Source organism: Anopheles cruzii, chromosome X, assembly GCF_943734635.1.
Source record: "Anopheles cruzii chromosome X, idAnoCruzAS_RS32_06, whole genome shotgun sequence".
In the NCBI taxonomy this organism is placed as follows: Eukaryota; Metazoa; Arthropoda; class Insecta; order Diptera; family Culicidae; genus Anopheles; species Anopheles cruzii.
The window spans coordinates 1,529,357-1,544,124 of record NC_069143.1 but is presented as its reverse complement, the minus strand read 5'-3'; the positions used below and the strand labels follow the sequence as shown (position 1 = coordinate 1,544,124).

The following is a 14,768-nucleotide window of genomic DNA, read 5'->3' as shown; positions in this document are numbered from 1 at the left end:
AATCTGGCCAAATGTGTGTGCTTACAAGATACGGTAAGGGCAATAAAAGAAAGTTCTATTTTGTACGCTGTTAATCAGTTAGGTGCGGAAGTACGCAGCAAGTAATCCATTTCATACACAATCAGATTGGCAATTTAATTTTACCTATTTCGATCGAAGCATTACCCTAGCAAACGTTCTCAGCCAATGGATAAAAAGTGTGCCTTACGTTAGCTAACAGCTTAGGCTACATGATACGTGTCTTCCTAGCGAAAATGACCATTGTTTATTACTGGGCTATAACTTTGATTTGGTGACAATCAGTTTCCATCTTGTAAATGTGTACTTTCCGAATGTGTCGTTCGTGTATCTTTTGAAGATCTCCTGTACTGACTTAAAAACCCTTGCACACCGACGGTTAATCAGATGGCCCGGGTCAAACAGTCAGATGATTTAATTTAGCAGCGGTTCTAGGGAATCATGCTCATCAAAGGAAGCTTTGACTCTGCTGTCCACTGCAGAATGAGGTAATGTGGGATATTACTGTATCCGAAACCCTTTTTCTTCGTATCGTCGGCTTGGCAGTCACTGAGTACCGTAATAATAGTTAAACGCATAACAAAAAAAATTGCGACTGCTCACCTTAACATCGCTAATGTTGTTCTCTGAATTGACTTCAAGCACATGGGTGCCCAATCCTCGCACGCACAACTGCATCCTGTAACCTTGTAAGCACCGAAGCTGCCGATGGACGAAAACCTGGCGAGAAACACAGAATAGAGAAAGAACTTTAATAAAGCAGGATATACTGCGGAGACTGGATCTGGATCGAAGATTGTCGCCAAAGCCGCATCAAACTACTTGGGCCATACAAACTGAAGCACTTCTTACCCTTATCTTGAATCGTTTGAAATATTGATTGAAGATGATTTTTAATCAGTTGTCGCAGTTATTTAATACAAGCCACAGTTATTTTGCTTAAAACAGTGCTACATCGAATGCTAGCGTACATGATTCTTATTAAATGTTAGCAAAAACGAGGCGGAAAAATAACGCGTTAACCTACCCGTGGCGATGTCTGACTCGAAAAGAAGGGGTTTACGGCATTTGACAGCCAATCGCTCGGAAGTGTGATTGCGGCTTTCGTATGGCAACGAAAAGGCCCTTTTTTGACAACGCGACCGCTCGTGTGGAGCATGCTCGCAGTGCATGAGCAAATAGTTGGTAAGATGATTTTACTGCATTTCACCAATCGTTCTGAATAATACATTGCGTTACTTTGTTATAGTGGAAAACAAAACAAATCGATTCCCTTCTTCCTTTTTCAATAGAAATCTGTTTGATGAGGCACAGAAATTTTAAGAGTTTATCTGTGTTGCGTTTCGAGTAGTTTCGAGAGTTTGCTTACGTACTGCTCGACTGGTTTGACATTTGTTTACGTAGCGAAATTCGGATCGCCGCCGCACGTACACAAGCGCGCAACCTACGTTACGTACACAACAAGACCTGTTACGGCCGAGCGCTGCATATTCCGCTGTACAAGAACGTTAACGACAGCAGACCGAACACCGTGCGTGCGTGTGCATGGAGTGTTTTGTTTTATTTTTCCGGTTCTCTGGTACATCTCGGCGATACCGTAAGCCCAGGTGTCCTGAGATTGAAGGACGACGGCAGCAACAGCTACACCATAGTTGATCGTAGGCAACGCAAACGGTTATCGTAAGGATTATCGACGTGGCTGAATCCTGAAAGAGCTACTAGCGGAAAACATTTGAGCGGTGGAGAACCTTAGACTGCTGCATTTTTATCACATTCAAACACGCTGCTTGCTGCTGTTTGCTGCTGCTGCTGCTGCTCTAGCGAAAAGGCTTGGCCTACGAACCCCAACAAATACCGGTTGTGTCCTGTTGCTCTCCCGCACCGCATCGTGCAGGCCTTTTTGGCGAGTGTGACGCGTACACACTGCGGACACTACAGACACGTAACCAGAGAACGCTTTCCAGGGCGTGAAAGGCGGAGGCGATGCGCGTAACCAACATCCGCGGTGGCCGGATATTCCGGGTTGTGCTGGGCGGTGCGATCTTCGTCTTAATCCTCTACATGATTGCCACCTGGAGCGGTGTGAATCACCACACGGTGAAGGAGGCATATCATGCGCGATTCGCTAACCGTGGCGGCCCAGGTGAGCTGGCCGGTGGAGACGGTGCCGAGTCCACTGCCGATCAAAATCACCCGAAGGAGCTGCCCCAGCTAGTGGAGGGGCGGGGCAACTTTGAACCACGCGAAGTTACGGAACACGAAGGACCGGGCGAGGGAGGCCGTGCGTTCGTGCTGCCGGATGAGCAGCAAAATATGGCCACCGACGCGGAGATGGAGTACGGTATGAACATCGTCGTGTCGGACGCGATATCGGTGAACCGTACCATTCGCGATACCCGGCTCGAGGAGTGCAAACACTGGGACTATCCGTACCGGCTACCGAAGACGAGCGTCATTATCGTGTTTCATAACGAGGGCTTCAGTGTACTGATGCGCACGGTGCATTCGGTGCTCAACCGCTCGCCGAAGCATCTGCTGCACGAGATCATTCTCGTGGACGACTATTCGGACAAGGAGGATTTGCGTGAAAAGCTCGAACGCTACGTTGAGCGATTCGGCAAGCTGATAAAGCTGATTCGCAACACCGAACGTGAAGGGTTGATTCGGACACGGTCGCGCGGGGCCCAGGAAGCTAGCGGTGAGGTGATAGTGTACCTCGATGCTCACTGTGAGGTCAACACGAACTGGCTGCCACCACTGCTCGCGCCTATCCATCGCGATCGCACCGTCATGACGGTGCCGATCATCGACGGTATCGATCACAAGACGTTCGAGTATCGGCCGGTGTACGCGGACGGGCACCACTATCGGGGCATCTTCGAATGGGGCATGCTTTATAAGGAGAACGAGGTGCCGCGAAGGGAGCAGAAGCGACGTAAGCACGACAGCGAACCGTACCGAAGCCCGACGCACGCCGGTGGCCTATTCGCAATCAACCGCAACTTCTTCCTCGACCTGGGTGCGTACGACTCGGGGCTGCTTGTGTGGGGTGGGGAGAACTTTGAGTTAAGTTTCAAGATCTGGCAGTGCGGCGGGAGCATCGAATGGGTGCCATGCTCGCGCGTGGGTCACGTGTACCGCGGCTTCATGCCGTACAACTTCGGCAAGCTGGCGAGCAAGAAGAAGGGCCCGCTGATCACGATCAACTACAAGCGCGTGATCGAGACGTGGTTCGATGAGCCGTACAAGGAGTACTTCTACACACGTGAACCTCTCGCACAGTACCTGGACATGGGCGACATCACCGAGCAGTTGGCGCTTAAGGAGCGCCTGCAATGCAAAAGTTTTCAGTGGTACATGGACAATGTAGCGTACGACGTGCTGGACAAGTACCCGATGCTCCCCGCAAACCTGTTCTGGGGTGAGCTACGAAACAGTGGTATGGAGAAGTGTGTTGACGCGCTCGGTCGGCAACCGCCAGCGATTATCGGGCTGCAACCGTGTCACGGCCAGGGCCACAATCAACTGATTCGACTGAACGCGGCCGGGCAACTTGGGGTGGGCGAGCGATGCATTGAGGCGTACAACGCGGACATCAAGCTGGCGTTCTGCCGACTCGGCACCGTCGACGGACCGTGGCAGTACGACGAGCACACGGGAACGTTGCTGCACCGGACGCATAAAAAGTGTATGGGCTATCAACCACAGAGCAGGCAGTTGGCGCTCATGCCTTGCGACATCAATAATGCCTATCAGTCGTGGAAATTCAAGAAGATTCAACCACGCTGGTAGGCGCACAGCTACGCGATACCAAGGAACGCCACCGGAGCGTGGAGCACCGATAGCGAGGAACATTGACTGTTTGTTAAAGGCATTTTCTTCGTTTGTTGAACGAGTATGTTGTGTATTAAGAGTAGGGAAGAGAACGGCGTTAGAACAGGTGCAGCAGGCATGAGCGAGGAGACGACACAGCCAGCGACAGGCGAAAATTTAGTGAGAATGTAATTAGACAAATCAGTGATACGTGGCTAGGAGATGCTTTCGCAAAACAACCCAAACCCAAACAAATAGCATTCTATTGTAAACAACACAAAAATCGTCGATGTTTGACGAACTGAGATAGTGAAAGAAAGATTGAGAAGGACAACGAGAGGACGAAGAGAAGAATGTGTTCGTAGCTTTTTTTATTCTTGACTGTTGGGCAAGATACGACTTGATAGACTGCAGACGTCGAGCCAAGGGACGAGAACAATATTTGAACCCGTACTGCCACATTCCGCCCAACACCGACCGATTCGATTACCGCCCTTATTACCCTTGATGATGTTGGGTAATTTTACATCGTTTTTAATTTGTCTGCCCCTGACACTCTGAAATTGACCATTAAAAGAAGTAATCGGTATATTGTTCTTGCCTTTTTATCTCGAAGGTGTCTTGATCCTATTTTCGGTCGCATCACTTAATACATAATAAAAAACCTTAATAAAATTAAACGACTTTGTTACAGAAATAGACAGTGGTTCATTCAACCTCTCGGTTCTGAAATTGGTGTCTGACAACCTTCTACTGCGTTTCGACCGCTAGGTGACGCTGCAGAGCAATGTTAATACGTTCATATCGACAAATGGCTATAGCGTACCAATGTTGCTTTGGGTCCAACCTTATAGGCACTGTGAAAAACAAAGGGGAAATAGTATCATACGCATGCCAACCAAAAAGGGGGGTATGTGTGCTTCGGCGTTTTCCCCGCTTTTTACGTTAATTTGTTATTCTAACAGACTCCTTTCACTTCGGGGAACAAGACGACTTCAACGCAGTTACCATCAAATGGGGCAGCGTTGCAACTATCGCTAACGGCTAGAGACTTTTCGATGCCGCAAAACAGCTAGAACTTGCCCTACTGAGCTGCGGACGTATGTACACCTTCTTCGTCGGGGAGTTGGTGGTCGACGTAGCCTTCGCCACCTCAGGTATTGAGGGGTCGTGTGACTGTCGCGTGCTGGACACGGATCTCGTGTCGGACCACTCCGCCATTCTCTATTCTGTCGACAGCCCTTCGTCAGGCATATGATTAGGCGAGTCGATGCCTTGTGACTAGAATCTTGGCGTCATCTACCCCATACACAATTACGGGTATAATGGTGCTCAATATCGCTTCTCCCTCGTTCTGCAGGAACTACTAGTCCCATACGTTGAGGGATAGTTGGCAACTATCACGAAGGGTTCAGAAGAGGAAAGTCTATCACTGATCAAACTTTCACCATTCGGCAGATCTTGGAAAAGATGATTGAATACAGTCAGATCCTCCATCACTTCTTCATCGATTTCAAGGTCGCATATGATAGCATAGACAGAGTAAAATTGTATGAGACCATCACTGCTGTTAGAATACCAGCCAAACTTACCAGACTTGTAAGAATGACCATGAGCAACGTCACAAGGCAGGTGAAAGTGGATGGAAAGCTTTCTAATCCCTTTGCAACCACCAAGGGATTGTACCAAGGAGATGGCCTAGCGCTTTTTAACATCGCGCTGGAGCGAGCCATCCGGGACTTTGGAGTGGAGACCTCAGGGACCATCTACTTCAAGTCCAGCCAGATCCTGGCCTATGCTGATGACATAGACATTATAGGTCGACGGCTCTCTGATGCATAGGGATCAGATAGGGATCGAGCAAGCATAATAATAATAATCAGTCTGCAGTTACACGAAAACAAGACCAAATTTATGGTGGCACCACCATCGGCAGCGTTCCAAACAACTTCGGCGAACATACGTGGAGGTGACATACTAATAGGTGACCAAAAGTTCGAAGTCGTCTCGAACGTCACCTATCTAGGGCTCAAAGGATAGCACCAACGATGACATAACTGAGGAGATTCGCGCATGGGTGCTAGCAGCCAACAGGTCATTCTACAGTCTGAGGAAACTATTTCGCTCACATCTCGTGTCGTGACGGTCGAAGCACAGGGGGTTATAGTGGACTTTAATAATCTCAGTACTCACATATGCATCTGAGACATGGAGACTAAAGCGGCTGGAATCGAGATGTGGTGGACGGAGGCGGTCGACCGCCAGTCGTGGAAGGATTCTATAATGCTGCCCAAGACCATTCGGCGGTTGTAGTGTTTTCGTTTGCTATTTACGCTTGAGAAGGATTGAGCATTTCGACTTTTGTGCTTGAATATTCGAAAGGCGAACAGCGTTGTCTGCGTACCGTTTGAAGAAAACTACTGCAGAATCGCATCGAATGCTTTGAGGGGTTCAAAAGATTTAAAAATGGCGGGTTTGACGTGAGAAACAAAGAGCCTGGGAAAGCTGCAAAAAAGTTCGAGGACGAGGAAAAAAAGTTCGAGGAGAGCATTGTAAGACTTTCGGTGGCCATGAGAAGATCCACAAGATCGGAAAACGGTTCCACATGAACTGACAGCAAGAAACCCGAAACCGGCCTTGCTCTGCAGGGCAGACAAAGGTAATCGTCAGTTGTTTTCTGTAACAATGTGGTTTTTAAAGGTGGGGAAGTTGGCCTCGCATTACCTATCCGCTGGTCACCAACCGAATTGAACTGGCTGTTGAGGACATCTCTCGCTCCCATGGCCAGGTGCGTGACAACGACGATCGCTACCGACCGCTCGTCAGCTATCAACGGGTGTAGCTGGCGATGGCACATACTTGGAATAAAATAGAGTTATCATTTTAAAGCAATAAACGTGTATTTTCTGAATCCCGGTTTCATACATGCCCACCTGCCTTTATGAAAAAACTCAAACCTGGAAACCGTGTTTAGAATACACGCATAGTATTCAACACATTAAGGGTGATATTTTGCAAGATTATAGTGAGTACCTTCTGAACCCCATGAGTCCAGCCACATCGCTGTTGTTCAACAGCAGGTTGCCCAAGGGTTTCATTCAGCTTTCATTTTCACATTTTCATATCAGCCTCCTGTGTCCTCGTTCAGAGCACCCGTACACATGTTTGTGTTTTACTTCCTTTTTATTTTGACATCTTTACAGTTACAACAATAGTATTCCATCACTCGGAAAGGTTTGTTTTAGCCCCGCCTGCTTGTCACTTCAATGTTAAGCTACATTTAACCCTCTCTGTACTTCTTTTCTGGTTGCGTTCGCGTGGTCAACTCCGTTCAGCCTGCCTACCATCATACCGTACTGTCCATCGCCAATCACACGTCCAGTCCACGTCACGCCACCACGTGGATGCCAGAGGGTGGGTGGAACGGTAGAATTAATTTCCCCTTCTTCTGCTTGTGTTGCGGGATCCCCGTCACACCGCTTTTGACGGTTTCTGTTTGTTTTTGTTTTGTTTTTGGTTTTATTTCTTGTATAGGGAATTTCTGCTGCCAAAACGGTCACCCATTCATACGCCATCCTTTCCACGCCCCGAGCCTGTACCATAAATATATACCATCCTATAAATACTACAGGTTGCTTTAGCTTTTGAGCCGCACCACGGCATCGAAATTGTTCTCTTGGCAGCTCTTTGGTGAGTCTGTGTGCAGAGTTGTGTCTAGGAAACTCATCTTTCAAACTATTCGTGGACTGTCCTGCGGGGCCGTGCCACCTAGCTACACGTGTAGTGTAGGAGTCTTTAACTTGTTCGGAGCGCCCCATGATACTGATACATGATTCCCCCTTTCCCCTTGCTGCTTCATCTACAACGCCTATCATTTTCTCCTCCTTTGCCTTCCTGAGACCTCTCTTTTTCCTTTTTCTCTCTCTCTTTCTCTCTTTCCCTTTTTTCTTTCTATCTCCTTATTTCTTTCTCGTTCTGCCTCGTAACTATTCCAATTTCACTTTTGTAGTTCCGTAGTTCGTCTGTTTTGCCTTAAGCCCCAGCCCTCCGTTCTTAGTGTGCGGCTAGGTGTTGCATCTAAAACTTTCCTCGTTTAAATGTATATTTTTATATAACAGTTGTTTCTTTTTTTGTTTTTCTTTCTTTAATTTTTCGGTATATTTTTTGTTTTTGTATTCAGTTTTGCTTTTTATTCTATTTCGCCCCGTTCCCCTCCGTAACTAGCTTTACTTTTATTTTTCGTTTATAATAATTAATAATTTCAATACCTTGTTCTTGTTCATTTTTTGTTTCAGTTGCTTTCTGCTTAAGATACTTCAGTTTATGTTTTCTCTTTAATTTCTTTCATTTTCGTTATCATAATAATAGACAGCATAGCATAGGAAGACGTTAATACCTGCATTAGACATGATGTACAAAATTATATATTCTCACAAGAGATTCCGATTGTTTTCTGCAAAGTGAGTTGCTCTAGGGTTCCTCATTTTCGTTTTTTTTGTTGTTGTTGATGTTGTTGTTGGGTTTCTTTCACTTTTCTTTGATGTGTGTTCGGTGTGTCTTATGCATTAGTATTTAGTTTTTTGCATTTTACTTTTTATTTTTGTTTTCTAATTTTTGGAGTGTTTGTTTCGTTTCGAGTTGGTTTGTTTGCTCGCACGTTCAGTTGATTTTATGTTTACTTGCTGCTGACTAGTTACCTATCGTTTTTCCATTTTGTGTCAAGTTTTATTCAACTCCGTGTGTATGTGTGTGGTTCTTGTTTGCTGTTTTTTCTCTCAATGTTCTGTCAGTTTTCGTGCAGTGTGTAGTTTCGTCGTTTGGTGGTTGCTTCGGGTGCATTCGAATTAATGTTTGGTCTGAGCTTACTGTGCGTGTGCCCGCCAAGGAGTGCATTAACTTTTGTAGCCAAGGAGAAGAAGCAATATTGTTTGCTGCTTTTTTTAAAAATATTTTTTCATTCGGCGTGCGAACTAATCGGACGCTTTTGCGACGGCGACTGCCCAATAGCTCGATAGTTTTAGAACGCAGCCCAACAGCAACAGATTATGGCCATGCATGGATAGATTAGGATACCTTCCTTCTTATCATTCCTTCATACCTTCTTATCGCACATACTTGGTGGACGGAGTTCGCACGTAGCTCGAGCCTGTTGATCGTTTCCCGGCGCGACTCTTGCCCAACTGTCTAGCACCGCCGAGTCAGAGGTGTAGCACGCGCCAGTGTAGTCCGTTGGCTACTAGCACCACCGCAGCTTCGCTACATACAGCTCGGGCGATACTTAGTCGTGGCCTCATAGTTTGTCAAAATTGCACTAAGAATGTTAACAACACTATGACAATCTCACTCGGAGTGTTGTTTCTGCGCTGTCTTTTTGCCGAGCTTCTTATTTGAATAGAGTTATTACTGACAGTCATCACCATGCAGTTATGTTGGTGATGGCAAAGGCAGTGTGATTTTGATGAACTAGAGGTTTACGCGTAGGTATGTTACCCTACACTATATAGCTAAGGAGCGGCGGTGCAAGTAAACACTGACTTTACGCACCAGAAGATGGATGCTTGCATAATATTGAAGTCCATTATTTAACTGAATACCTCGAATTAACCTTCCATTCCTGAGCGGAATATTAATTATGCTTGTTGCATACACACACATACACATACTTGTACGCATCGTCCCCGACTTTCTTGAGAAATTGAAACAACGTAAGTAGGGCTTCAATCAAAGGGAAACGGAGCTACGCTACAGATAAATCACGTGATCTGTGTATTGCACACTCTGTCTGGTACTGTCTGAAGCAAAACGAATAAACTGGCGTTCTCCTGCCACACGGTCTTTCAACTGTAGTCCGCTACCGCGGGACTTAAAGTAACGGTACGGAAGCAGAGCAGAGGCTCCGCATTTGAAAGGTGGAGATGGAGGCTTTGTGCGCTAGGAAGACCGATAACGTATGTCTGTCCACGCGACCTGATCTCGCGACTCACTACGATTCTTCTGACAAATGTTGCACAACACTTTGCTTCACAACAGAAGCTTCCGTGGAGATCCTTACGCGCCAAATCTTTTACACAAGAAATACAGATTCTTTACAGAAAAAATCAGAATAGAAAACCAGGTCTCCTGCTTGCATAACAAACGTAATAGCCGCCCTAGTTTGGCGTGGTCCACAGCCTTGCAATTTATTATGCGTGATTATGTACTTGTATCTACTACGGGGAAACCATATTTACCATAACTAAACCTTTGGAAAACATCGTTGAAATCGGTTGAACGGTCCAACCCGGTCACACTCTTCCCCGCTGCACTATCTGCGCGTCTACGTTGACCTGTTGCACCCGAACTGACCCGCTCGCTGTAGGATTCGCGATTTATGCATAACTAAAAGGGCTTGGACCCTTAGGTCTCTCCAGTCACCCTCGAACAACGTCCCGATCATAGCGCTTGTAGCGTTGTATGGAACCCGCCCAGTATGTACCAGTTGCTTTGTGCTGACGTAAATTACCTCCACCTACTCTTCGATCCGAAGAGGACACCAGTGGCGAACCACTGGTGCCGCTGTCGGAGTGATTGCGATGTTCAAATATTGAAAGCCGAAAAGGATCTCCACCCCACCCACACCTCATCAACCCCATCGAGCTCCCACCCACCAACCGCTTCCCCGTTATCCTTTACTTTTACGTTAATCCCTGTCCCTGCCCCGGGCCAAGTTGGAAGATTTTCTTTAATACAGAGAGCAAGGGCGCTGCACTCGGATAAGCACTTAATGGCACGTTATTGCTTCTGAACAGATATGTTAAAGATTTGCTTTTGGGCGGCTGTCTCGAAGCTGTCAAGCTTTCTTCTCTTCTTTGGGCGGGGGCGCTGGGCGGCGGGACATGGAGGGTTGAAGAGGGCGAACGGGTGGTGCCTCTTACGTATGGAAATGCCACAATGCAACACAACATAATAAGCTTCCCGCGCATGCTTCTGTGTCACATCAACTGTGTGTTTACTGTTACGGTTTGTCTCGTGTGGATTGTTCGTGTGGTTTACGTTCGGCAATCGTTGCGTTTGTTTGTCGTTTATCGTTGTTGACTTCGCTAATAGGCTTCGTGTGCTGTTGCGGGGACTCGGGACACTAAATCAGTCAGCTCAGCGATGGTAGTCTTTTTCGTTTGGTCTCGTTGGTTGCCTGAAAGCTGCGTCGTTTGCAATGCAAGCCATGCGCTATTGCACCACCAATGCCTATTGCATACAATTGAGAGTTTGGATGTGTGTTTGTGTGTGTGTATGTGTTTTTGTAGGTTTATTTGGTTGTATATTTTGTAATTAAATGTATGCATGTATATTTAATTATACGTATATATATGAATTCTGCCACCTATAGGTATGAAACATTGAAGAGTGGTTTCGCTTCCTTTATTTTGTTTGCTTTGTTTTGTTTGTTTCGGTTCTTCGGCCGTGTTTTGTGTCCGGGTTCAACTTTTCCCCTTACGTTTGTTTTTTCATAATCTATCCTAAGCACCTGCAACGTTTACAATTTGTTTTTATGTTTTTTTTTTTAGTAATTTCTACTTCTGTGCGTTGCGCGCCTGTTATTTTTTAGATTTCGAATCGTAGGCTTGGTAAACTCTTCGCTCACCTCGTTTACGATAATGCGATCATGCTGTCTATATCTGGCTTGGTATGGTATGGTGCATGGTTGTCTTGTTTCGTTCGTTTCTCTTGTGTGGGCTCTTTATATCTTATTCTCTTTCTTCTTTCTCCGCACTCTCTGTTCTTCATCTAGTATTTCACATGTTATCTATCTCTTTCTCTCTCTGTGTTGTGGGCTTCTCAAGATATACATTTTCCTTGACTACTACTGCCTTCAAACTGGTCAAATCAAGTCTAACGGAAGAGGAAGTAGAATCAAATCAATCCCGTTAGGGCAATATCACATTTACGGAAGATACAAAGAAAGCAAAAATTTATAACGTATAAATAAAATATAGAGTCAATTTGGTCGGAAATACAATTCATGCACAATTCATGCACTACACGAAAACCGCAAGAGAAAAACGGATCGCCGATAAAGGAAAAGTGACCAAGAGCGAGGATGAGAAAGAAACAAGACAGCAACCGGAATCACAAACGGTAGAGTCGAGCTGCTTGGCTGCTTGGATGACTACTGTGGAGCGAGCCGCGTACTAGCTTCCTATTAGCGCCTTTGACACACAATCATAATTAGAGCCGTGAGAAATCACTTCGTCGCCCTAGGCAACTTGTGGCAATCGTTTTCTATCATTTTCAAATCAGCAACCCAGTATAACATCCACGCCATCTTCGTTGACCGTTCGCTGTTTTGCATCCGCGAACGGCTTCTGTGTGTGCTATACAGGTTTTATGAGTCTTTTTTACGTTCAAACAACATTTAAAGCTTTTATTTGTATTTTTTTCTGTTTGTGTGAGTTGTTGTATGAATGTGTCTGTGTGTGATTGTTTTACTATTTCGCTTGCCCCATATGATTCGTTCTGATTCGAAGTATAGCAGACAACCAGTGAGTATAGCCACCGAGGCTACTATTGTTCTTCGCCTGCCTGTTTTTAGTTTTTGTTTCATTTGGAGGTTTTTTGGGCAGAATCCACGACCTACCCTACTGCGTTTGTTAACAGGTATGAATGTGTGTTCGAGTTTTCGTATTTGTCTGGTCTGTTTGTGCGTCTGTGTGTGGTTGCTTGGTTAGCGGGGAACCCTCCCCCCGTCATGCTCGCCACCTAGAGGGCGCCACCCCGTTGTAGGCTCTGCCGGAAGCTGTCTATTACGATGGAGTACAAATCACATTACTATGAAAAATCTCTATCTCGTGTGTGTGGGTGGTAGAGCCTTGGAACTCGGTCTTGGTTTTACTCATTACTCAATAATCTTAATAGCAACGAAAAGGTTGTTTCACGAAAACTTGGTAACCGGCGAAAGGTGCCACAATGTGTTCACCCTCACACACACCCCATACCCCATACATACAAACAAATGGGCACTGTACTGTCCTTGATAGACCCTCACCCAAACGGGGTACAAAGGCGCTCCCCAATTGAGTGTCCGATCGACGAATGGTAATTGTTTGTAGTTGTTTGGTTATCCTTTCTTTCACTCTCTCTCTTGACATCTCTTTATCTCCTTTGCTCCCTTTTCCTCCTCTAGCTCTCTCTCTCTCTCTCTCTCTCTCTCGGTTTTGGTTTGGTACGACTACTCGCGTGCTCCATTTCGTATAATTTTCAGCTTGGTTTTTACCGACCATTTTACGCTCAAACGGGGTTTAATTGGGCACCGCTTACGCTCAAGAATTTCGAACACCAATACACCAGCAATAGTAGTATACCGTAGTGCGTGCGTGTGTGTTTGCTCTAGGATGTGAAATATTGAGGGAGCTTTCATCCTGCGCGCTTTCTCGAACGATGTGCAAAGCAGGTCAGGAGTTTCACAGGAGTTGCATAGACCGCCGTTGCAAGGCCGTTGGTTCTTGGTACCTAATTGACACGTTTTGTTGTTGTGCGTGGTGCGCGTGTGTGTACTATTTCTTGCGCACGTAAGTATTACAAAGCCACGCTCACGGTCCCAGACGTTTGGTTGGTTGGTATTTTGGTCTCATTTCGGTCTGCGAGGCCTCATTTTCAATGTTGAGCTGAGCCTCAGGCGCGTGAGCACATGGTTTTCATGGCTGAGAGGTTCAAGAGAGCCAGAAACATCGTATTGTTTAGTGGACTTAGAAACAGGACAAAATTAGAACAAAACAACAATACTAGGGGCGACACGCTTCGTCCCAGGGCCCACACGCCTCGAAACGGGAAGTAGTTCCCAGGACACAAACGTCACGCACGTGAATATGGATTGAAAGCACGTCCACGTGTTCACTTGGTACACACACGCACACACACACACGCATATGTTGTACAAGTAGGATAAAGTATACACGTAAGAAAATCTTTACATCCGCACACACACACCCACCCACGCAACGTTTCCGTCATTTTTAACCATTTCTTCGAAGTCTGAGATTTGTGTGCGTTTGGTTTATATAGTGTTTTCGATTTTTTGGGGGGGAGGTTGGTAATTTTAGCACAACTGTCAGCCGTTTCGAAGATGGCTAGTTACTGGTTAGTAGTAAATAGTAATAGTAGTAGTAGCAGCAATATTATATGATAATAGCATCAGCAGCAGCAGTAGTAGTTGCAATAGCGATTTGACATACATGATGAGCCGTACGCTTGGAAGCCGCGCTGGACCGCAAGATCTGTCCCGTGTCCTGGCTACGCGCCCTCGCCCGCCCAGCACCGAAAGTGGCGCATTGGCATGGTCTCCGTCTCCGTCCTTAAATATAGCGCTATTAGAGTTTATAAACAGCCTGCACCGTTTAATGCGACCGTTCTTCGCTAGCTACCTACTGAGACCACACAGAGACCACAGACGTAACGGTCACGTGGGGTCTAGGACCTTCATCAACTACACAGCACCACACACACCAATCGAACACACACCAGAAACAGAGTCATTTAAAACAGCTTACGCACCCACTAATTCGTGTATACTCATCACACGTACTCATTCGATTTTTTTCGACGCTAGAAAAGAGCTGTGTGTGATCGCTGGAGTAACTGGAACAATATTTACGACTTCGCGATCGCCATCACCACCATGTGTGTGTGTGTGTGCCGGTTCTGGTGGGTCCTTTGGGAGTGCCCTTCGTTTGCTCGTGTCCGTTGCGACGCAAATTCGTTTTCTCGTCCCGTTTTGTGCGGTTTCGCGGAAACCGCCACTTGTTTTAAGAATTGTGATGTGAAAAGTGTGTTCCTTACGCCTCGGCGGGATGTGTCTCCGTGTGTGATGTTGCCGTTGCCTTCGTTTTACAAATCACTTAACCGCATGCATATCCACCACCGATTTGCTTTGTTCAGCCTTTTTTCAGGTTTCGCTTGCTGCT

General features: G+C 46.2%; 2 protein-coding genes across 3 annotated transcripts in view; one reads left to right on the top strand and one right to left on the bottom strand.

Moving 5' to 3' along the window:
- Positions 1–1,081, bottom strand: part of LOC128274659 (FAU ubiquitin-like and ribosomal protein S30) — a 2,502-nt gene extending 1,421 nt beyond the window's left edge. The window contains exons 1-2 of one of the 2 annotated variants that reach the window (XM_053012935.1): positions 1,046–1,081; positions 622–738 (exon numbers count right to left, since the gene is read on the bottom strand). In XM_053012935.1, coding sequence (XP_052868895.1) covers positions 622–696 — 75 coding nt within the window. In that variant the 5' untranslated portion in view covers positions 697–738; positions 1,046–1,081. The other variant, XM_053012926.1, reaches the window with a different exon arrangement.
- Positions 1,082–1,537: 456 nt separating this feature from the next.
- Positions 1,538–4,483, top strand: LOC128277359 (N-acetylgalactosaminyltransferase 7). Its single transcript, XM_053015812.1, has one exon. The coding sequence runs from the start codon at positions 2,002–2,004 to the stop codon at positions 3,808–3,810; it is 1,809 nt and encodes a 602-aa protein (XP_052871772.1). The 5' UTR covers positions 1,538–2,001; the 3' UTR covers positions 3,811–4,483.
- The last annotated feature ends 10,285 nt before the right edge of the window (positions 4,484–14,768 follow it).